The 24,441-nt window shown below is 41.6% G+C and overlaps 1 protein-coding gene across 4 annotated transcripts in view; it reads right to left on the bottom strand.

The window, feature by feature from the left end:
• The window catches only part of phkb (phosphorylase kinase, beta), a 262,162-nt gene that overhangs the window by 224,069 nt on the left and 13,652 nt on the right, over nucleotides 1-24,441 (bottom strand). For all 4 annotated transcript variants that reach the window (XM_060838109.1, XM_060838108.1, XM_060838110.1 and 1 more), the window contains one exon: nucleotides 23,957-24,043. In XM_060838109.1, coding sequence (XP_060694092.1) covers nucleotides 23,957-24,043 — 87 coding nt within the window. The remainder of the gene's footprint in view (nucleotides 1-23,956; nucleotides 24,044-24,441) is intronic.

Below are 24,441 nucleotides of genomic sequence, written 5' to 3'. Positions count from 1 at the left end.
CCACCCCCCACCTTTTCCTCCGCTACATCGATGACTGTATCGGCGCTGCCTCGTGCTCCCACGAGGAGGTTGAACAGTTCATCAACTTTACTAACACCTTCCATCCCGACCTGAAATTCACTTGGACTGTCTCAGACTCCTCCCTCCCCTTCCTAGACCTTTCCATCTCTATCTCGGGCGACCGACTCAACACAGACATCTACTATAAACCGACTGACTCCCACAGCTACCTGGACTACACCTCCTCCCACCCTGCCCCCTGCAAAAACTCCATCCCATATTCCCAATTCCTTCGTCTCCGTCGCATCTGCTCCCAGGAAGACCAGTTCCAACACCGCACAGCCCAGATGGCCTCCTTCTTCAAGGACCGCAGATTCCCCCAAGACGTGATCGACGATGCGCTCCACCGCATCTCCTCCACTTCCCGCTCCTCCGCCCTTGAGCCCCGCTCCTCCAACCGCCACCAAGACAGAACCCCACTGGTTCTCACCTACCACCCCACCAACCTCCGCATACAACGTATCATCCGCCGTCATTTCCGCCACCTCCAAACGGACCCCACCACCAGGGATATATTTCCCTCCCCTCCCCTATCAGCGTTCCGCAAGGACCACTCCCTTCGTGACTCCCTCGTCAGATCCATACCCCCCACCAACCCAACCTCCACCCCCGGCACTTTCCCCTGCAACCGCAGGAAATGTAAAACTTGCGCCCACACCTCCACACTCACTTCCCTCCAAGGCCCCAAGGGATCCTTCCATATCCGCCACAAGTTCACCTGTACCTCCACACACATCATCTATTGCATCCGCTGCACCCGATGTGGCCTACTCTATATTGGGGAGACAGGCCGCTTACTTGTGGAACGCTTCAGAGAACACCTCTGGGCCACCCGGACCAACCAACCCAACCACCCCGTGGCTCAACACTTTAAACTCTCCCTCCCACTCCACCGAGGACATGCAGGTCCTTGGACTCCTCCACCGGCAGAACATAACAACACGACGGCTGGAGGAGGAGCGCCTCATCTTCCGCCTGGGAACCCTCCAACCACAAGGTATGAATTCAGATTTCTCCAGTTTCCTCATTTCCCCTCCCCCCACCTTGTCTCAGTCGGTTCCCTCAACTCAGCACCGCCCTCCTAACCTGCAATCTCCTTCCTGACCTCTCCGCCCCCACCCCACTCCGGCCCATCACCCTCACCTTGACCTCCTTCCACCTATCCCACCTCCATCGCCCCTCCCCCAAGTCCCTCCTCCCTACCTTTTATCTTAGCCTGCTTGGCTACTCTCTCTCATTCCTGATGAAGGGCTTATGCTCGAAACGTCGAATTCCCTATTCCTGAGATGCTGCCTGGCCTGCTGTGCTTTGACCAGCAACATATTTTCAGCTGTGATCTCCAGCATCTGCAGACCTCATTTTATACTCAAATACTACCCTGATAGTGAGTTTTGAGAAGATTTATAGCTCAGGTTAATGTAGTCAAAAAGAATGGGTACCCAACAAACATAGTCCGCCAATTTCTCTGCAACAAACCCGAACAAGCAGATAAAACACATCCAGAACCCCTAGCCACTCTCCCTTACATAAAATACATCTCAGAAATGACTGTCAGACTACTCAGACCTCTTGGAATCATGGTAGCCCACAAAGCCACCAACACACTAAAACAGCAGCTTATGTACTTGAAAGACCCTATACAGACAACAGCAAAACTAATGTCATTTACAAAATGCCTTGCAAGGAAACAAACGCTACATCAGACAAACAGGCAGAAAACTAGCCACCAGGATATATGAACACTAACTAGCCACAAAAAGACATGACCCACTCTCACTAGTATCTTACATAAAAACAAGGAAGGGCGCCATTTTGGCTGGGACAAGACATCCATCCTTGGACAAGCCAAACAGAAACACGCGCGAGAAGCATGGCATTCCAACTGGAACTCTATCAACAAACACAATTTACCACCCCTGAGAAAAAGAACAGGAACGTACATCGCCAACCCAAGGACACCTAAACACACATAAAAAGCAGGCCATACCACCAGTGCTTCATCCATAGGCTCACCGATGACATTACCAAGCATAGAACATTGAACAGTACAGCACAGAACAGGCCCTTCAGCCCACGAAGTTGTACCGACCACTGATCCTTATGTATGGTGACAAAACATCTAAAACTGAACCTTCCAGCTGAGCGAGCAAACCTATATACACTCCTTGATGTCAAGGGCAAACACAATCGCCTTATCTCTGGAGTTCAGCTTTTTGCCTGAGCTTGGATTAAGGTTTTAATGAGGCCAGGACCAAGTGACACTTGCAGCAAAGTGAAAAAGAACAAATGGGCTGTTGTCAAGTAAGGTTGTTTGAAAGTACACTCACTAAAAGCTTTCAGTCCTTAGTTAATGGTTGAGAGTGAACTGGTGAGGTGCTAACTGCTCAGGTTGGATTTCTCCTGACTTTTGTGCTAAGACTATACCTGGGCAATTGTTTACATTGCCAGATAGATGTCAGTTTACTTGAACAGCTTGACTAAGGGTTTTGCGAGTGCCTATTCTGGAATATTGTCAGGGCCAACAGCTTTTACATCATCCAGCTGCTTCAGCAATTTCTTGATGTCATGTGGAGCGAATCAAACTGGCTGAAGAATGACATGTGTGATGTTGTGGACTTCAGGATGAGGCCAAGACAGATAATCAATACAAGACTTATGGCTGAAGATACATGCAAATATATCTGCGTTGTCTTTTTTCTGACATTTTGTGGGCAGCACGGTGGCACAGTGGTTAGCACTGCTGCCTCAGCGCTAAAGACCTGGGTTCAATTCCCAACTCAGGCACATTCTCCCCGTGTCTGCCCTGGTTTCCTCCGGGTGCTCCAGTTTCCTCCCACAGTCCAAAGACCTGCAGGTCAGGTGAATTGGCCATGCTAAATTGCCCATCGGGTTAGGTAAAGGGGTAAATGTAGGGGAATGGGTGGGTTGCGCTTCGGTGGGTCGGTGTGGACTTGTTGGGCTGAAGGGCCTATTTCCACACTGTAAGTAATCTAATCTAATTTTGGGCTCCCCAATTAGTGATAGAGGGGAAGATTGAGCAATCCCCTTATCCAGTGAATTGTTTAATTGTATGCTGTTATATAAAGAAGAGCTGGCAGTCTAATCTAATTAAGATTAGACTAATGTCTAATACAGATGAAATGGTCATCATCATAGGGCTCCTTATGGGAAATATGTTTAAAGTGATTCCCATATTTCTCTCTATTACAGAGGTGACTATACTTCAAAAGGACCTTACTGGTTGTAAGGCACTTTGGACATCCTAAGGTCATGGAATGTTCTGTATAAATATTGTTCATTGTGTTGAAGGACATCCCACTGCAAGCATATAGTTAGATGCATAGCCATGAACAGAGTTAAACAGCTGACCAGCATTCCCGACTTTGAACTACATAATTAGTCCTTCATTGTCACTGGGTCAAAATCCGGGAACTCTCTTCCTAACACCCCAAGAACCGCAACAGTCCAAGGAGGTAGTTCACCACTACCTTCTTTTAGCAATTAGGGATGGAAAATACATACTAGCTTGGCTAGTGGTGCCCATTTTCATTTAAACAAACAAAGTTCTCATGGAACATTGAGATAAATTTTGTATTGTTTAAAGGAAGCAATTCACATTTAAAAAACCTGTCTGATTGTCCTTGAGGATTTGGGGAAAAAAAAGCCTCCTTGAGCTTTTTTCTAATTCTCTTGAAATGACAGAAGACTTTCTGTTTTTTTAAAAAAACCTCTCCCAGGAGAATATGTCACAATTGGAGCTGGGAAGTGAATGGGAATCAAGCTACATACATGTTGCACCCCAGTGATATGAAACAGTCTTAACAAATAAGTTAATAGTTCCTCTGCTTCATCAAATGGTGTTTTTCATTAGTTGCTTTGACATGTTTTACATTTCCTTTTTTTTGAATTAAGATTAGCCTGTGATGCTTGCAGTGATGTTTCACTATAATTATTACTATGATGATATACACCAAAAAAAATGTTTTTTTTTAAATTGCTGTCTACATTGATTACGTAACTTTATATACACTTAACATCATTTCACATTTTGCTTATTTCTTCAGGTAACATTAGATTTGTATACAGTCTTTCTTTGAACTCAAAGTGCAACTAACTTCCTGATAAATACAAAGCTGAATATAAAGTGAAAAAGCATGGAAAGAGCAAATAATTTGGTAAATAAATTGGAATTTTTTTTCAGACGAGGAACATGAAACACCTAAATGACTACTGTGGAGTTATACATGATAGATGAGGTCCTTTCGCCCATTAAGCCTGCACCAACATAACTACACTAATAGCACTTTCCAGCACTTATCACTTTTTCTCTTAATATACTTGGAGAAAATCTTGGGATTTTCCCTAATTTTATCCACCAGTGTTTTCCCATGCCTCCTTTGCTCACCTAATTATTTGAGTCCTCATCTACGTTAAATGAAATCAATTTTGAGAATGATTTATTTACCATTCCTAAATCTGAGATAGTAGTTCTTTTGGCTTCCAGTTCTGTGTGTATACTTTTGCATGATGTATGAAAACTGTCAGCTAATATTTTTAGGGTGTCAGAAATAAAAGCGAATGAGTTCAAATAAGAATAAATGATAAAACAAGTTATCTAGATATTCCAGTGAAATAAATTAATTGAAAAGCAACTGGATCTTGGAAGCTGCTGAATCATTTCTGCAATTTAGTATTAATTCCTTTTAAGCTTCCTTTGATCCTCAGTATTATTGACTATCCCTCTTGTTTTAGTCTCAGCTTCAAATCTGGGCACCATTCCCACCAGCACACAATCCAAATTGGTAAATGTTTCCAGGGAACAAAAGCAGTCCCGTGAAATAATGCTTTGAGAAAAGTATCCTTTCGCACTACTTCAACCACTCAGAAATTGTAGTTAATTTCTGTTTCTCCTTCAAACTAGTTTTAAAACAATCTGCTGCTCTTTTCCTAATCTCATACCACATATTCTTTTTAGAGATCTAAAATGCAAACTGAACGGATATTGGTCAAAATTCATACTTAAAAAAGAAATGGGAACAGAGTTCATTAAATGGTGTAAAGAAAAAGTAGCAGTGTTACTTAATCATTTATCATCTAATGCAACTGTATCAAAATATAGGAACTAAATAACTACTGTTAATGAAAAAAGGGTTATGGAAAAATTTACTACTGATTATTTGTCAGACTATTTAATGAACAAAGTAAAAGCCCAAATACATTCCAAAATGGAGTAAAGACAGTCTAAAATAAATTAAATATCACACCAGTCATGGAAAGAAAACAAAGGATTAATGTGAAAGAGCAGTCATGACTAAGCTTAATCCTTGATATAAAAGATAAACAAAAATAGCTGCATGAACATTGACAATTAATCCCTTAAATGAAAGCAGCAGAAGAAAATTAATCTTTAAAAATATCACAAATGGCTTCACAAACAACAAGATTCTTAAAAAGAATGACCTCATATCTCTCATAATGTGTATGAAAACATCGAATAAATCGGGCAAAATAGAATGTGGGTAAAAACAAAACAAATGAAGTCTAGTACAAACCAATATAAAAGCTTTCCAAAAGAAAAGGGAAAAGCAAGCAACAAAAATACTTCAAGAATCGTGTTTCAATTAAAGTTGAGGGAGATGGAAAGTTTTGTTAGACTATATGAACAAGAGCCTAACTTCACAGTCAGTTGTAAAGTGGAGACATACACCAAAAACTGCATTTGAAAGTTTCTCATGGACTGTCAGAGGATTTGCTCTCCTGGCTGTAGCATCAATGCATCAGTTAGGTTTTTGAGGTGGCCTAGCAGCAAGGTGCAACTCCATTGAAGCAACAACCTTTCAACATGACAGATTACATCTGTGAAGGGTTTTTGTCCGAAATGTCGATTTTACTGCTCCTCGGATGCTGCCTGAACTGCTGAGCTCTTCCAGCACCACTAATCCAGATTATATCTGTGCTGTCTGCCTTCAGTTATATTACAAGTCTTTTCAAGGTTTCCCTAATTCAGCCTCAAATTCTAGTTCACCCCTCCAATCCAATAGCATCCCTGAACACTTCAGACTCTACTCCCACCTCCCTATGGCTTCCTTTCATAATTCCCCTCGCATGCCTTGGTCCCCAATCAACCTCCAAGCAGTATCAGGAAGTTGGTTAGGAGATAGAGACAGGGGAAGTTACAATGAACGAAACTGAAGGTGTTAAGCACTGAACAGGGGATATCAAGTTTCTAATTCTCTGGTGCTTTCTCCATGTCAATGCCTCAGCCAATCAGATTCAGCAGGAAACCTTTTTCTTCTGCAGTATCAATTGTGATAATTTGAAATCTTTCGTTCTGATGCTTGCCCTAATGAATCGAAGATAAAAAGCTTTGGCAACTTGTCTCTCCTTTCAGCAACCATTTGTTTCTCGAGCAAAGGGCGGTTGACATTGTTACAACCAGTTGTGGAGAGGTAAATCTGCTTGCTTCTTTTCAACTTCCCTACTCAGCTGTGACAAAATATTTTAAATTCTTTTCATAATACAGTTATTCGTCTGTCCAATTAAAGTGAAGTTAGTTCACCAAAAACATTTTTTAAAAAGCCAATTAGAAGAGCTTCTTGAAGTGAAAGGGCAATTTTTTTTAACTTGCTAACTCAGAGGAAGAAAACATAATAAGGATGCAGCATCAAACACGCACATACAAGTACATGTACTTAGTTAAAAAAGGGGATAGTGTTCATTACAAAAGGAAGAAAAAAAAGTATGCCGTTTAATTCCATAGGATTTCCTGAAAGCATAAGGTATTAACCAAAGACCACAATTGGTCAGTGGTGTCTTGGATGAACTACAGCTATGAATCTTGCAGATATATTTGCGTTCTTGGTGTTTAGATGTTTCTTCAGCTTGCTTTGCCACCAGGTGTTGTTTTTCCAGAGAGCGATTTCTCCAGTTCCAGTCTCAAACATCTGATCAAACCTGCAAATGCTGTTGCCTGAAATACAGTTTAAATATTTATTCACAGGTCTGGATACATTGTGAGTATCTGGCCTGGAGACAGAGTGTTGTCTTTTTTGGTATGTCCAAAATGTGAATTCCTCATAATGATGTAAATCAAACAGGAGTTAGACCTCTTTGATTCAAATTAGTTTCTATCTCTTCATAAAAATACTATTCTCATTTCAGACTAGACATTATGATGGTTTTATGATGGCTTAATCTTTGGTCAGGTGATTACTGTGGCCACTTTAAGTCCACTTTTTGCTTATTTGGGAACATTCCAATACATTAAGGTTTCAGATACTAAAATTAGGTAAGTAAATTAAAATGTTAATAGCGCATATTTTATCATTATGATAATAACAGATAATTCTGATAAGATGCTGGTTTTGATAAGCTATTTTGAATATAGCAAAATTCCTATGAATTTACAAAACATGCCAAAAAATACTCAGAAATGGAAACACAATTGTAAATAATTTATTTATAGCTGAACAACTTCATGCAATCCAAATACTGCAGTTGTGCTGATTCACTGTAAATGTTGTTGAATGGCATGCATCACAGCACAGGCAAGTGCCCAAACAGGTTAGCTGACAGAAACGCAAGTATGAAATGCTACCGTCCAGTATCCATCATAAATGTGGATATTTTTCCAAGTAAATCCTTCTCACGTACTGTTGGTCTGAGACAATGTTTCGTGCGAGAACGATTTTAAATCGCATACTATACAATCCGCAAAAAAATTAAAAGTTTGATTTAAATCGATGCTTGCTGTCACACCACTCCCCCAACTACCCATATTACTCAAGAAGTATTAATAGCAGCGCAAAGTAGAAATCAAGATGTAGGAAGATTAGATCTGCCAGGTAATGGTATCTGTTCTATGTTAGGTCATTCTGCTATAACACGTGTTTCGTTAAAACAAATTCACTATAATGCGACTGATGAATTGGAGGACACTTTCTAAAGCACAAACTTTTTAAAAATGTGTTGGCAGTAACATGATTACATCACCAACACTTTAATTGTTGTTTCTAACATGCGATTCTTCAATAACACTGGGTTGTACAAGAACGCAACCATCATGTTACAGAAGAACTACTTTAACGCTGTAGTGTCATTTCAGATTGAAATAATTATAAACCTTGTTTCTATTAAATTCCCATGCGTCCTTTGCCCTCTTCTAATTCAGCAATTACAATCGAAAAGTACTAACTTCTGACAAAATGCAGCAGGGAATCAATACCCATGTAATGAGAACAAGAAAATAAGAGAACTTTCAAAACGTTGCAATAACCCAGCATTTGCTATCATTACAACTGTGAAACTGACAGCATATTTGGGTCTTTGCACATGTGCAAATAAATATGAAATACAAAAACTGCTGTCTGTCATTCCCTGTTCTTCCCCAAGTTGCTCTGTTGAATTCCCACAGATGAGAAATCTTCAGGAATCACTTGAATAGATATGAACTTCCACTTTTATATGACTTGTCTGTTTAAAATGTCTTCAAAGAATACATTTTATTGAACTTAACTCAGTCGAGTTTTTAAATAATGAACTAAGTTCATAAGTACTATCTGAATAACTAGTCACAGAAAAAAAAATCATTTTATTTTTGTGGAGTTTCAACGTTTTCCATGAGGCAAAAAAAATTATATTTATGGTTATATGAGCTTCCATGTGTATTTATGTTCATGTAAACACGGTGGCACAGTGGTTAGCACTGCTGCCTCACAGCGCCAGGTACATGGGTTCAATTCCCGCCTCAGGTGACTGACTGTGTGGAGTTTGCACGTTCTCCCCGTGTCTGCGTGGGTTTCCTCCGGGTGCTCCGGTTTCCTCCCACAGTCCAAAGATGTGCGGGTCAGGTGAATTGGCCATGCTAAATTGCCCGTAGTGTTAGGTAAGGGGTATATGTAGGGGTATGGGTGGGTTGCACTTTGGCAGGTCGGTGTGGACTTGTTGGGCCGCAGGGCCTGTTTCCACACTGTAAGTAATCTCATCTAAACATTGTCTGTAAAATGCGTTTTTGCTTTCTGGTTTGCTGTCTGAGAATTCTTTTCTGTAATTGACTAGATGATATCACTGCAGCTGAAAACCATAAATTATCTTAAATTGACATTCTAATTAAAGCAAAGTCAGGAAAGATCCATTGTGATCACTGGATCTTTGTGGACAGCTATCTGTAAGATAAGTAGCAAGTGGTTTTGAAAAATAAACACACATTAGTAACAAGATACAAAGAAAAAAGATCCAAATTTATAACTCCAGTATTGTGAATATCCATACCATTAATAAAAAAGTACAGTTCCAACATTTAAAAATCAGATAATTAAAAATAATATTTTAGCAATACCAAGTCTCTAAGTTAATTTTCATATGGGCATGAATATTATGTATCTAAATTAGATTGCTTGGTCTTGATCTTGCACATATTTCTAATATTACAATTTCTTACTTGCTGGGGTCACCCATGATGAGAATAGTGCCCTGGAAATCAAGCTCCGTTATTCCTGGAACCATGATCAAATTTTTAACATTTGTAAAAGCATGCAAAATTTTCCAATTTACCCATCTTTTTAGATCTGGGTTGTCTGAAAGTATGGCCTAGGTTTCTGTAGTTTACAAAAATGACTTTTTACCAGTTATATAAACAGAACCTAGCTACAGGTTAACAACTATTAACTGTAGACATGTAACATCGACCAATACTAGGTGTCAATAGTCAAGGGTAAACTGGGAAGGCAGTTCAATGGTCTTGTCAGCAGGATTATGGAGATGATCCTTCTGGATTACCAGGACTTTTTTTCGCAATCTTTCTTCTCCAAGGACTTTAACTTGCTTACAAGAAGCACAGAATGGAAGAACTTATAAAGTCTCTGACTCATTGGTTAAAAGCAACAGTGAGCAAAAATAAACTGGCTTTGTGGAGACCATGTGTGTTTTTTTAAACTGCAGAGAAAAGGGCACTACCTCCCTTTCAGTGGTCCAAAGGCCTCTGCCCTTCTCACTGGACACCAAAAAGCTGTTCAGATAGTTGACAGCCAAAAAGAGTTGTCAGGAGACATAAGGTCTTTGTCATCAACAAGTGGTTGCAACTCCACATACCAAACAGCTACTTATTTTGAATGTTTTGAGGAATAGATATTAGCAGATCCAGTGACAAACTCCTCAAGAGCAGTCCACCAGGGGCAGATGTCAGGCTTGTACATAGCCATCTGACTGCCTCCCCAGACTCTGATTCGTCTTTAACCAAGATGGCCAATGTCCAATGACCAACATATTTTGTATTGGGAGCTCATTGTCTATTTCATTTTGATCATTGGTGGGGATATCACTGTCCCAGTGCATGACATGACTTGTGTACCATGCAAAGACAATATTATTTTTTTTAGATCCAGTTTATGGATTGTAGATTGAAATGGGAAAAACGTAGTTCAAACAAGGATTGTGGAAGGGATTACTGCACACTTTAATAGGAAGCTTTAAGCACTTATTGGAAGTACTGTTTACATTTGTTTGTCAACCATTAGAAGAAGATTAATTGCAGATGAATTAGTACCAAGAGATGATGTGCAAATGACATTCGGCTTATAACAAGTAGCTGATTGGTGTGTGGACTTACAACCAGTTGTTGATGACAGAGTTTGGAAAAGCAGTCAGAAGGCGATGAACAAGCCTGACATCTGTTCCTAGTGCAATGCCCTTGAGCAGTCTGTCACTAGATCTGCTGATATTTATTCCTCAAAACATTCAAAATGAGATATAGAAAAACTTTGGACATTTCTCATTTACATAAATGATTTGGACACGAGCAGAAGAGGTACAGTTAGTAAGTGTGCAAATGACACCAAAATTGGAGGTGTGGTGGACAGCGAAGAGGGTTACTCCAGATTACAACAGGATCTTGACCAGATGGGCCAATGGGCTGAGAAGTAGCAGATGGAGTTTAATTCAGATAAATGCGAGGTGCTGCATTTTGGGAAAGCAAATCGTAGCAGGAATTATACACTTAATGGTAAGGTCCTAGGGAGTGTTGCTGAACAAAGAGACCTTGGAGGGCAGGTTCATAGCTCCTTGAAAGTGGAGTCGCAGGTAGATAGGATGGTGAAGAAGGCATTTGGTATGCTTTCCTTTATTGGTCAGAGTATTGAGTACAGAAGTTGGGAAGTCATGTTGCGGCTGTACAGGACATTGGTGAGGCCACTGTTGGAATATTGCGTGCAATTCTGGTCTCCTTCCTATTGGAAGGATGTTGTGAAACTTGAAAGGGTTCAGAAAAGATTTGCAAGGATATTGCCAGGGTTGGAGGATTTGAGCTATAGGGAGAGGCTGAACAGCCTGGGGTTGTTATCCCTGGAGCGTTGGAGGCTTAATGGTGACCTTATAGAGGTTTACAAAATTGTGAGGGGTATGGATTGGGGAAATAGACAAGGTATTTTCCCTGGGGTCTGGGAGTCCAGAGCAAGAGGGCATAGGTTTAGGGTGAGAGGGGAAAGATATAAAAGAGACCTAAGGGGCAACTTTTTCAGACAGAGGGTGGTACGTGTATGGAATGAGCTGCCAGTGGAAGTAGTGGAGGCTGGTACAATTGCAACATTTAAGAAGCATTTAGATGAGTACATTAAGAGGAAGGGTTTGGAGGGATGTGGGCCAGGTGCTGGCAGGTGGGAATAGATTGGTTTGGGATATCTGGTTGGCATGGACGGGCTGGATGGAAGGGTCTGTTTCTATGCTATATGTCTCTATGACTCTATTTCAAATGGTTTTGAAACTGAAATGCAAATCAAGAAAGGATGATCGATTATGCAACGGTGATTATGAAAATTAATAGCTTTTAATTGTAGTTTGCGAGGGAAAAAACACAGTACATCTGAATAGAAGCATAGAGTCCACCAGCACGGACACAGGCCCTTCAGCCCAAACCAGTCCATGCCAACCAAAACGTCAATCCATTCTGACCCCATTGTGCTACACTTGGCCCATATCCTTCTAAACCTTTCCTATCCATGTATTTGTCCAAATGCCTTTTAAATGTTGTTTATGTACCTACTTCAACCACTTCTGTTGGCAGTTCATTCTATATGCACACCACCCTCTGTACAAAACAAATTGCTACTCAGGTTACCTTTTATTCTTTCTCCCTAACATTAAACTGATGCCCTCTCGTCTGCGATTCCCCAACTCTGGGAAAAAAACTGAGTGCATTCACTCAATCAATGCCTTTCATGATCTTCTACACTTCTATAATATCCCCCCGCAGTCTCCTACGCTCTGAAGAAAAAAGTCCCAGCTTGTCCAACCTCTCCCGATAACTCACATCCTCGAGTCCTGACAACAGCCTTGTAAAATTTCTTCTGCACTTTCCAGTTTAATAACATCCTCTGAAAGTAGGTTTGCTCACTGAGCTGGAAAGTTCATTTTCAGATGTTTTGTCACCATATTAGGTAACATTTTCAGTGAGCCTCCGGATAAAGCACTCGTGGTATAGCTCGCTTTCTATTTAAGTGTTTGGGTTTCCTTGGGTTAGTGATGTCATTTCCTGTGATGACATCATTTCCTGCGGTGATGTCATTTTATGTTCTTTTTCTCAGGCATGGTAAATGGTATCCAAATCAATGTGTTTGTTGATAGAGTTCTGGTTGGAATGCCATGCTTCTAAGAATTGTCATGCATGTCTCTGTTTGGCTTGTCCTAGGATGAATGTGCTGTTCCAGTTGAAGGGGTATCCTTCCTCATCCGTATGTAAGGATACGAGTAAGAGTGGGTCTTGTCTTTTTGTGGCTAGTTCATGTTCATGTATCCTGGTGGCTAGTTTTCTCCCTGTTTGTCCAAGGTAGTGTTTGTTATCTTGCAAGGCATTTTGTAAATGACATTAGTTTTGCTTGTTATCTGTATAGGGTCTTTGAAATTCATTAGCTGCTGTTTCAGTGTGGTGGTGGATTTATGGGTTACCATGATGCCAAGAGGTCTGAGAAATCTGTAGTCATTTCCTTGATATCTTTGATGTCGGGGAGAGTGGCTAGGGTTTCTGGACGTGTTTTGTGTGCTTGATTGGATTTGTTGCTGAGAAATTGGCGGATTGTGTACATTGGGTATCTGTTCTTTTTGAATACACTGTATAGGTGATTTTCCTCTGCTCTTCATAGTTCCTTTGTGCTTCAGTGTGTGGAAAGACCATCAATAATATCCTTACTGGCATAAAATTCACTAAAGAGGAGGAAAACAACAACAAACAGCCATTCCTCGATGTTGCAGTAGAGCAAACAGCCAATGGGAAACTCCAAACCAGTGTCTACTGGAAAACAACACATACGGACCAAATATTGAACGACAGAAGCAATCATCCCAACATCCACAAACAAAGCTGCATTAGAACATTATTTCAACGAGCCATCAGACACCGCACAACTTCGACTGGGACAACACATCCATCCTAGGACAAGCTGGACAGAGACATGCACAAGAACTCCTAGAAGCATGGCATTCCAACTGGAACACTATCAACAAACACGTTGACTTGGATCCCATTTACCACCCCCTGAGAAAAGGAACAGGAAATAACATCACCATAGGACATGATATCACCACAGGAAATTACACCACCAAACCAAGGAAACTCAAACACACATAGAAAGCGGGCGACACAGTCAGGGTTTCATCTTGAGGCTCACTGAAAATTTTACCTAGTATGACGACAAAATGTCTGAAAACGAACCTTCCAGCTCAGCGAGCAAACCTACATCCAGAACCTCAACCTGAGCTGTAAATCTTCTCAAAACTCATTAACATCCTTCCTATAGCAAGATGACCAAAACTGAACATAATATTCCAAGTGCAGCCTCACCAACATCCTGTACAACTTCATAAGTGTTGAAGTCCTGCTAAGATTTGCTATCCCAAAATGCAGCACCTTGCATTTATCTGAATTAAACTCCATCTGCCACTTCTCAGCCCATTCGCCCATCTGGTCCAGATCCTGTTTAATCTGAGGTAACCCTCTTTGCTGTCCACTACACCTCCAATTTTGGTGTCATCTGCAAACTTACTAACTGTATCTCTTACGCTCGCATCCAAATCATTTATGTAATTGACAAAAAGTAGAGGACCTAGCACCGATCCATGTGGCATTCCACTGGTCACAGGCCTCCAGTCTGAAAAACAACCCTCCACCATCACCTTCTGTCTTCTACCTTTGAGCCAGTTCTGTATCCAAATGGCTAGTCCTCCCTGTATCCCATGGGATCTAACATTGCTAATCAGTCTCCCATGGGGAACCTTGTCAAACGCCTTACTGAAGTCCATATGGATCTCAACTACTGCTCTGCATCATCAACCTTCTTTGTTACTTCTTCAAAAAACTCAATCCAGTTTGTGAGACATGATTTCCCACGCAACAAAGCCATGCTGACTACTCCTAATCAAATGCTGTCTTTCCAAACGCATGTATATCTTATCTCTCAATATCCTTAAGTAACTTATCTACTACAAATGTTAGACTTATTGGTCTACAGTTCCATTGTTTTTCTTTGCATCCCTTCTTGAATAAGGGCACAAAATTCGCTTCCCTCCAGTCTTCAGGGATCTCTCCCATGGCTAATTATGATGTTGGTTAGCTTAGTTTGCTGGACAGCTGGTTTGTAATGCAATGATGCCAACTGTGGTGTTCAATTCTTTCCCCAGCTGAGACTACCATGAAGACCTCTCCTTCTCAATCTCTCCCTTCACCTGAGGCATAGTGACCCTTGGGTTGAACCACCATCAGTCATCTTTCTCTTACAAGAGAACACCCCTATGGACTGGTAGGACAATGCAATTTTACTTTGCAATAAGACGTGTAACTGATTCAGGCTGCAGTCCGGGAAATGATAGTGAAATGATTTAATGCGGAGGTTCTTGACCACCTTTCTGGGGGGGGATATTTGAATAATTCTCAATATTGCTTTTACTATACAGCAGAAAATACACATCAATTCTTTATTTTATGTTCTCACAAGAATGCTATCAGACTCAGTCTGCTTTGGGAAAGTATTTGGCCTTCTTTTGAAAAACTACAGTGTAGGATGGATTAGGAAAATCACTCAGTGGCAGACTGCAGAAATGAAATTTTAAAACTTCAATGTACTATTTCAACTCAGCATAAACATAATGGTTGTGATATTGGCTTGGAATATTCATTTTTAACATAATACTTCAAGCTGGTTTTCCATGCTTAAAATTTGTTTATCTTGAATGAATTTCTAGCATAATTGCTGTTTTAAAAATGTATTGGGCACACGACAAAACAATACACCACCATATCACCAATACACAAGACACATTCAAACTGCATTCAGAGATGAAGAGAAAGTTCCAAGAAAATACTTGCCTTTCACACTTTCCCAGGTGCCCAACACCTTATCTTCACCATAGACATCCAGTCCCTGTACACCTCCATCCCCCATCACGAAGGACTCAAAGCCCCCTGCTTCTTCCTTTCCCGCCGTACCAACCAGTACCCTTCCACTGACACCCTCCTTCGACTGACTGAACTGGTCCTCACCCTGAACAACTTCTCTTTCCAATCCTCCCACTTCCTCCAAACCAAAAGGAGTTGCCATGTGCACCCGCATGGGCCCCAGCTATGCCTGCCTCTTCATAGGATATGTGGAACAGTCCATCTTCCGCAACTACACTGGCACCACCCCCCACCTTTTCCTCCGCTACATCGATGACTGTATCGGCGCTGCCTCGTGCTCCCAGGAGGTTGAACAGTTCATCCACTTTACCAACACCTTCCACCCCGACCTCAAATTCACCTGGACTGTCTCAGACTCCTCCCTCCCCTTCCTAGACCTTTCCATTTCTATCTCCTGCGACCGAATCAACACAGGCATCTACTATAAACCGACTGACTCCCACAGCTACCCAGACTACACCTCCTCCCACCCTGCCCCCTGTAAAAACGGCATTCCATATTCCCAATTCCTTCGTCTCCGCGCATCTGCTCCCAGGAGGACCAGTGCCAATACTGTACAGCCCAGATGGCCTCCTTCTTCAAAGACCGCAGATTCCCCCCAGACGTGACCGACGATGCCCTCCACCACATCTCCTCCACTTCCCGCTCCTCCGCCCTTGAGCCCCGCCCCTCCAACCGCCACCAGGACAGAACCCCACTGGTTCTCACCTACCACCCCACCAACCTCCGTATACAGCGTCATTTCCGCCACCTCCAAACGGACCCCACCTCCAGGGATATACTTCCCTCCCCTCCCCTATCAGCGTTCCGAAAAGACCACTCCCTCCGTGACTCCCTCGTCAGGTCCACACCTCCCACCAACCCAACCTCCACTCCCAGCACCTTACCCTGCAACCGCAAGAAATGCAAAACTTGCGCCCACACCTCTTCCCTCACTTCTCTCCTAAGCCCCAAGGGATCCTTCCATATCCGCCACAAATTCACCTGCACCTCCACACACATCATCTATTGCATCCGCTGCACCCGATGTGGGATTTCTGAAGGGCTTATGCCTGAAACGTCGAATCTCCTGCTCCTTGGATGCTGCCTGACCTGCTGCGCTTTTCCAGCAACACTTTTCAGCTCTGATCTCCAGCATCTGCAGACCTCACTTTCTCCTCGAAGATTTCACACTTGCACTCAGCTTGAATTCAATCACTCTAGTATGTGTGTGTTTATTGCACACCATAAAATTTCCAAAATGTAGCATATACAATTTGGGTTTAAAACAAATGGAACTAAGCTATTTGAAAAATATATTGTTGGTAGGAAAAGCAAAGAAATCAATATGAAAAAGTGCCATCAGTTCAATAATAGATTTCTAAAAGATTTTGACATACTGGTTAAATCAAGATTTCCTGAATAGTGAAAAATGGTAACTATAACATCAAGCTATTTTCTGAAAATGTTCCAGTAAATGGAACTGTCACATCTCCACACAACATCTGCAAATGTAAATTGAACTGTCACATCTTCATGGAACAACTGGAAATTAACAAATATGTGAAGCATTAGCTCAAAAAGGAACACGTTGGGCAGTCGTCCATTCAAGAACAAGAATATATATAACATATTTTCATAATCAAGTTTTAAAAGATTAAAAGTGAGTGCAAATAAATAAGCCACCTGCTTGTTACAGCTCACATCACAAGTACAGACATGGCCTTGTATGTGCATATTGCATGAAGCAACGCAGAAACATGGTGAAGCCTTCTTTTGACCCCATAGCTAACTAGGAATCACTCCCATTCTTACTGCCTGTCACTGGTACGTGTCAGATGGAACCTATTTGAATACCTTATGAATGTACCTTATGTTCTGGGATAAGACTCAAACCTGAGCTCCGAGCTGAGAGGCACAGACAGACCAACTGCGCCACAAGACATTCCAACTAAGTTACAGAACAGATTACGCAGTGAAATTTCTAAATTCAATGAGTAAAAGTGAGAATATATAAAAAAGGAAAATGCCCAAACTCTAGTCTAAATTGATTTTTCACACTGTTTTCCAATCAGTTACTTTTTTTTAAACTTTAGAACTGCACTTTTCCTCCTTTCCATTCCATCGCATTGTTCATTTTGGTCCTATTGTTCAGTCATTTACTCACAGCATACAATATTCATAGAAAACCAAGCAATTCTAATTCGTGATTCTTGACAGAAAATTAATGAAAAAAGAACCCCAAATCACTTTCCGACAAACATAATCTCTTTCCTTATGGAGAATGAATACTGCAGCAAATGGAACTTGATCATGATGAAGAACTTTCTGCATGAAGAATGAAGACAGAACATGTGTGTCAATAGACGAACACATCCCTCAACTAGTTGGAATAAGTAGCAGGGAATCAAGATTGCCTCAAGATTTGAAATTACTGATTGATAAAGATTGTTGAATGTGATAACCCCTTTAAGGCCCATGGGTATTCACACATTAATCTTCCTGTGGAGCTCAGAGTGTGAGTTCTCTGGGCAGCCAATGACCTGCCAGCTGGAACTCACTACCTGAGCCCTCTTGTGGCACATTGGTAGAGTCTCTACCCCTGGACAGGGAGGCACGGGTTCAAACTACACCTGTTCCAGAGATGTGTAATAACATCGCTGAACAGGTTGATTAGGAAAATAGGTTAAATGATTTTTAAAAAAGCAGACTTACACTGCAGGGAGTACGGTGCTTTATTTTCCCCTCCAACTCTGTTTTGATTTAGCCCCTGCCTTCTCTCCCTACCTCCCCCTTATTTTTGATAGCTTGCACTTCCCATAATCGGCTTTGTTTGCAAATAGTTATTTGATTACACAGTTGATTACTGGTGGTGGGGTTAGTAGTTAAAAAAGGGAAAAAGAAAGTCATGATTATTTGATGGTGGGAAAGTTACTTGGTTGTGCGTGATAGCACTTCTGGATATGGAAGAGAGAGAAAAATATACATATAAAGTAGAGAGAGATATATATATATATAGATATATATAGATATAAAATTGCCCTTTCCTACTCTCCCTCGCCCTCCCCTTCACCTCTGATGGTTAGCATTGCCATAAGCGCTTTGCTTGTAAATACCTAATTGATCATATAGATGATCATATGACTGACTGAACAAGATTTAGACCTCAAGAAAGCCATAGCACTGGCTCTTTCCCATGAAAATGCATTAAAAGGGGGTCATGAGCTTCAGGAGTCTATAGACAATATTGTCCTCTAGCTTGGGTTACCCTCATGCCACTGAGCCTTGTTCTCAGCGGACAATACTTGCAGCTCCTATTGGTTGCCAAGGAAGAGTGACTGGAGCCAAAGGTCCAAGTTCCAGAACTAGATGGTAAGTTTCTCCACAAAAAACAGTGAGGAGTGAAAATGTCCATGCTACACTTGTAATCATAGGGTCCCCTCCAGTCAAGGCTACCGAAAGAAGCAAAATGCATAAATCCCAGGCAAAGGGCAAAGTCAATTTAAGACAGGGCTTTGCAAATAAATCAGGCTGATCTAGTTTAGTTGAATCACTTCTCCCAAAGTGGTTATAATTTAAGAGAACCATTCAGTATATGGTCACCCGCTAGATAGACAGGTAAACATGAGTACCTAAAATCTGGAATTATACTGTTGTCAGGGAAGTTTCAGGCGGGAGCCCTTCATCAGGGATGAGATTGGAAGCCTCGGGAGAGGAGAAAAATAAATGGGAGGGTGTGGGGCTGGGACTGGGGAGAAGGTAGCTGGGAGTGCAATAGATGGATGGAGAAAGGGGTAAAGGTGATAGGTCAGAGAAGAGTGGAGCGGATAGGTGGGAAGAAAGATTAGGTAAAAACAATGACTGCAGATGCTGGAAACCCGATTCTGGATTAGTGGTGCTGGATGACCACAACAGTTTAGGCAGCATCCGAGGACCAGTAAAATTGATGTTTCAGGCAAAAGCCCTTCATCAGAAGAGAGATTGACAGGTGGGACAGGTCATGAGGATGGTGCTGAACTGGAAGGTTGGAACTGGGGTAAAGTGGGGGGATAGGAAATGAGGAAACTGGTAAAGTCCACATTGATGCCCTGGGGTTAAAGGGTTCCGAGGCGGAAGGTGGGACGTTCTTCCTCCAGGCATTGGGTGTGGGGAAGAGGCCCAGGAACTGCATGTCCTCAGCAGAGTGGAAAGGGGAGTTGAAACGTTCAGCCACAGGGCGGTGTGGTTGATCAGTGCAAGTGCCAAGGAGATGTTCCCTGTAGTGCTCTGCAAGAAGACATCCAGTCTTCCAATGTAAAAGAGACCACATCGGGAGCAACAGATGCAATAAATGACATTTGTGGAAGTGCAGGTGAAACTTTGTTGGATGTGGAAGGCTCCTTTGGGGCCTTGGATGGAGGTGAGGTGGGATTTTTTTTGTGGGTGGGGCAGGTTTTGCAATTTCTGTGGTGGCAGGGTAAGGTGCCAGGAGGGGAGGATGGGTTGTTGGGGGGCGTGGACCTGACCAGGTGGTCACAGAGGGAACTGTCTTTGCGGACAGCAGAAAGGGGTCGGGAGGGGAATATATCCCTGATATGGGGTCCATTTGTAGGTGGCAGAAATGCCGGAGAATGTCCGCTACATTGATGATTGCATCAGTGCCATCTCGTTCTCCCACGAGGAGGTTGAGCAGTTCATCAATTTCGGCAACACATTCCACCCCAACCTTCAATTCACAACCCAAAGGAACCTTCCACATCCATCAAAGTTTCACCTGCACTTCCACAAATGTCATTTATTGCATCCATTGCTCCCGATGCAGCCTCCTTTACATTGAGGAGACTGGACGCCTTCTCGCAGAGCACTTCAGGGATCATCTCCAGGACACCCCCACCAATCAACTACACCGCCCAATGGCTGAACATTTCAATTCCTCCTTGCACAATGCCGAGGACACGCAGGTCCCGGGCTTCCTCCACCGCCAGTCCCTCACCACTCGATGCCTAGAGGAAGAAGTCTCATCTTTTGCCTCGGAACCCTTCAACTCCAGGACATCAACGTGGACTTTACCAGTTTCCTCATTTCTCCTCCCTGACCTTACCCCAGTTCCAAACTTTCAGCTCAGCACCATGCTCAAGATCTGTCCCACCGGTCAATCTTCCTTCCCACCTATCCGCTCTACCCTCCTCTCCGACCTATCACCTTTACCCCTTCCTCCATCCACCTACTGCACTCCCAGCTACCTTCTCCCAGCCCCACCCCCTCCCATTTACCTCGCCACACCTGAGGCTTCCAGCCTCATTCCTGATGAAGGGCTCCTGCCCGAAATGTCGATTTTCCTGCTCCTCGGATGCTGTGTGACCTGCTATGCATTTTCAGCACCACTCTAATCTTGATTCTAATCTCCAGCATCTGCAGTCCTCACTTTCACTCTGCTGTCAGGAATAACTATTTTATGCATGCTTTTATTAACCATAAAATGGCTTTTCAATACAAAGTAACATAACAAAATGGCTTCAGGCTGCAAATTAACACTGTTTAAAACGGCTTCTCACCTTGCTAAAAGCTGAATTCCTGCCTTGCTGAATGAACTGAATTAAAGACAAAGCAGAACAATGGACCTTTCACAACATGGAATTAACTAAGATAGATAGGACATTACTACTCATCTCAGTTAACCTTGAAATGCAGGTGGGAAGAGATAATGTATAGTAAACAACTTTGTTATCCAGAAAATATCATTGGGTTAACCTGCTGTCCATTCTGTCATTTTATTACACTTTACTGGATTCACTCTGCAATTAAGACTGTACTATATCTTAAGAAACATAAAAAATGCCTTTGTTCCAAGTGAAATTGCACAGTTTCTCCAAGGGACACAGAAGCTTTTAACCTCTGTGTAATTGGACAAACCTGTGCCCGGCATTGAAATAAACTGTGAAATCTTGCTGAAGCAGCCTCTGTTTCCGTTGATTGTTTGACTGATCGGGGAACCAACAGACCCCTTCCCGAGGGTCGAGACCTTCAGACACAGGTACCACTGTATCTATTGTTGGGGAGCATAACCTTTAGGAAAACCCAATTGTGCATATTGTCTTTAAGCGTGAAAGCACCAAGGCTAAATTTGCTACATACAATGGGGAGCCCTTACATAACATTGGGGCCACAGTAACACCAGTTACACACAGGCAACACAGTCTGACTCCTCTTAATCGTGGTTCAAGGTTGAGAAGGGATTAGCTACGGAAAATCTGCCTGGATTAGCAACAGATCCTGACAATCTATATGAAGTCATTAGTAAGTACCCCAAATTATTTCCAAGAGGACCTCACAAAAATAAGAGGCACCACTGCAAAAATTATGTAGACCCAATGACCCGACCTACATACTTCAAGGCATGGCCACTCTCTTATGACTATGTATAAAGGTACAGGCTAAATTGGAAATTCTAGGAGAATTGGGCGTCACACACCCAGTACACTTTGTTGAATGGGTCACACCAATAATTCTAGTCATAAAATCTGCTGACCCTTGCTCAGTTTCTGTGGGCATTATGAATTGACAGTCAACGGATTTTCTCCCTGAGATAGAAACCCTATGCCACAAATAGAAGACTTGTATGAAAAGTTGACCGGATGTGACATATTTTTTTAAAATTGAACATGAGCCATACCTATCTCCAACTGGAGCTTAAGGAATCATCCAGGCATCCTATAAATGCTCACAAAGGACTGTATGAGTACACTTGCTTGCCAACTGGGGTACCTTCAGCTGGTGCCATCTTTCAAAGGTTAATAGAGAACATCCTCCAAGGGATGCCTAAAGTGGCAGTCTACATGGATGACTTTAAATCTCAGCAGCTACTTCAAAAGGTACACACAGAGAGTCTGTAGGAGGTCCTATGATATTTTTCTGAGGCAGATATCAGCTAAAAAGGAAAAAAGTGCATTCTAGGTAAACTTCTGTACCTCTGGTACAGAACTGACAATGGTGGATTTTACCCTGTCGAAGAGAAGGTGAAAGCCATTAAAAAGGGCTTGGTTTCGAAGGAGCTGAATGGAGTTAAAGCATTTCCTACATCTCAAAGATTATTAGGGGGAAGATAAGGTCCACATAAAGAACTTTGGTAACGCCTCTCCAGGTATTTCAAGACTTACTGTTTTTTAAAAAAAAGGGGACCGGTATCATACATGGTCAAAACTGGAGAGAAGATAGCAAAAAGAACATGTCAACAAGCGGGAACCCTCTTTATTGACAATCGTTTCAACAGACACACCACTAAGGATGAGCCATAATATTGACTTTTTGATAGTCTTCACAGCTCGACTAGATGTAGAAAGCAAAAGGAATGGAACCCTGGGCAAAACGACATAGAAGGCTTTATCATCACATGAATGAGTGGGAACCCTCTGACTAAGAAGGGGAGGGATCTGATCAGCCCTTCAAATCCCATGAGAAATCACTAATCTCCCTTGGGAGCTTGTTGAGCGAGTTCCCATGGTCATATGCAATGGCCTGCCCAGTTGGAACTTTTAATCACTAGGCTCTTTATAAAGCCTACCCAGCCCTTTCATTTTGATTTAGTTCCCTCTCCCTACCTCTTCCTCACCTTTGATGGTTTATGTTACCCTTAAAAGGCTTTGCACGTGACTTATTCAATTGGAAACGCAGGTGATTTACTGGTGGTGGGCAATAACTTCGATGGGCTGAATGGCCTAATTTAGCTCATATATTTTACGGTCTATGGTAACAGATGAAAAAAAACACCACGGCAATTTAGTGATTAAAAAAAAATTCAATTGCGTATGATAACACTTCTGGATATAAAAAGAAAGCAGACCTAGGGTAGGGCAGGTCTACAAAGTTTCTATCCCAGGCTAAAACTAGCCTTTTTTTGCCCCATGTACTGGCTTTATTTTAGTGTGCGATAGTAAAGGATGTTCCTTTCAAATTGGACTTTCTGAATTATTTCATTGAATATACACAAAAGTCAATTTTATGCAGTAGGGTAAAATATTATGCAAGTTTTAATTAATCACATCATTCAATACAGTGCTAAAGAAGTGTTGCATTGGCAGAGGTATATGCCTTAGTTTGTTCTCTTTGGCAAACAATCAATTTGCATTCCACAAAAGGACAGTGATAATACTTGAAATTTATTGGTTATAGAGTAGGGTGTGAATTTCTGAAGCTGCAATAAGGTAACACATAAATGCAAACACTTTGCACTCAACTGTCAATAATTTCTGGTAATTGGTGTACTAGTAATGCAAACACATACGGAATAGACAATATCTGCAACCGCAATGTAAGAGAGCGCAATATAACAAACTATTAGCAAGATCATGAATATATATTACAGAATTAGACCCTTCTCCCTGTGCAGCAGGCAATCTTCTAATATCCAAAAGATAGATTTCAATACAACTACGCAGAAAAGCATTGCAATTTATAGCTAAAATGTTACAAATGTAAAGTCTGTGCTCAAAATCAACTTACCATTTCTGTAATATTTGTCAAGTTTATCCAAACGATTATCATCTGAGAAAATTAGTGATACAGTTTTGGCAGGTTCATAAACAGAGTCTAAGAAAAGATAAAAACCATACGTTAATCCAAAATAGACCAAATAGTGTTACAAAGTTATCAGTTAAAACTATAATATACTCAGGTGTCACAATGCAGAGTTAATTGAATGCAAATCAAAGCAAAATTACATATAAATTTGCATCACAGTGAAAGATCCCTAACTAACCTAGCTGTGGTTTAAAACTTGAAGAGCACACTATTTCTGCTAAAATTATTAACTAGTTTTCTAAATATTGTTGTATTATTCCAGTGCAAACATTGTCCAAACACCTTTGATTTATCTTGCATATACTCAATTCTGGAGGCCTGAAGAAAATGATAATTTACTTTAAGATGATAGTTTTAATTCAACCCTTAGTCCTTCAAATTATTACATTTCTTGTCATTAATCTGAG

Source organism: Hemiscyllium ocellatum, chromosome 17 (genome assembly GCF_020745735.1).
Source record: "Hemiscyllium ocellatum isolate sHemOce1 chromosome 17, sHemOce1.pat.X.cur, whole genome shotgun sequence".
In the NCBI taxonomy this organism is placed as follows: domain Eukaryota; kingdom Metazoa; phylum Chordata; class Chondrichthyes; order Orectolobiformes; family Hemiscylliidae; genus Hemiscyllium; species Hemiscyllium ocellatum.
Note: the sequence above shows the minus strand (reverse complement) of the source record. Positions and strands in the feature narration are given on the sequence as shown.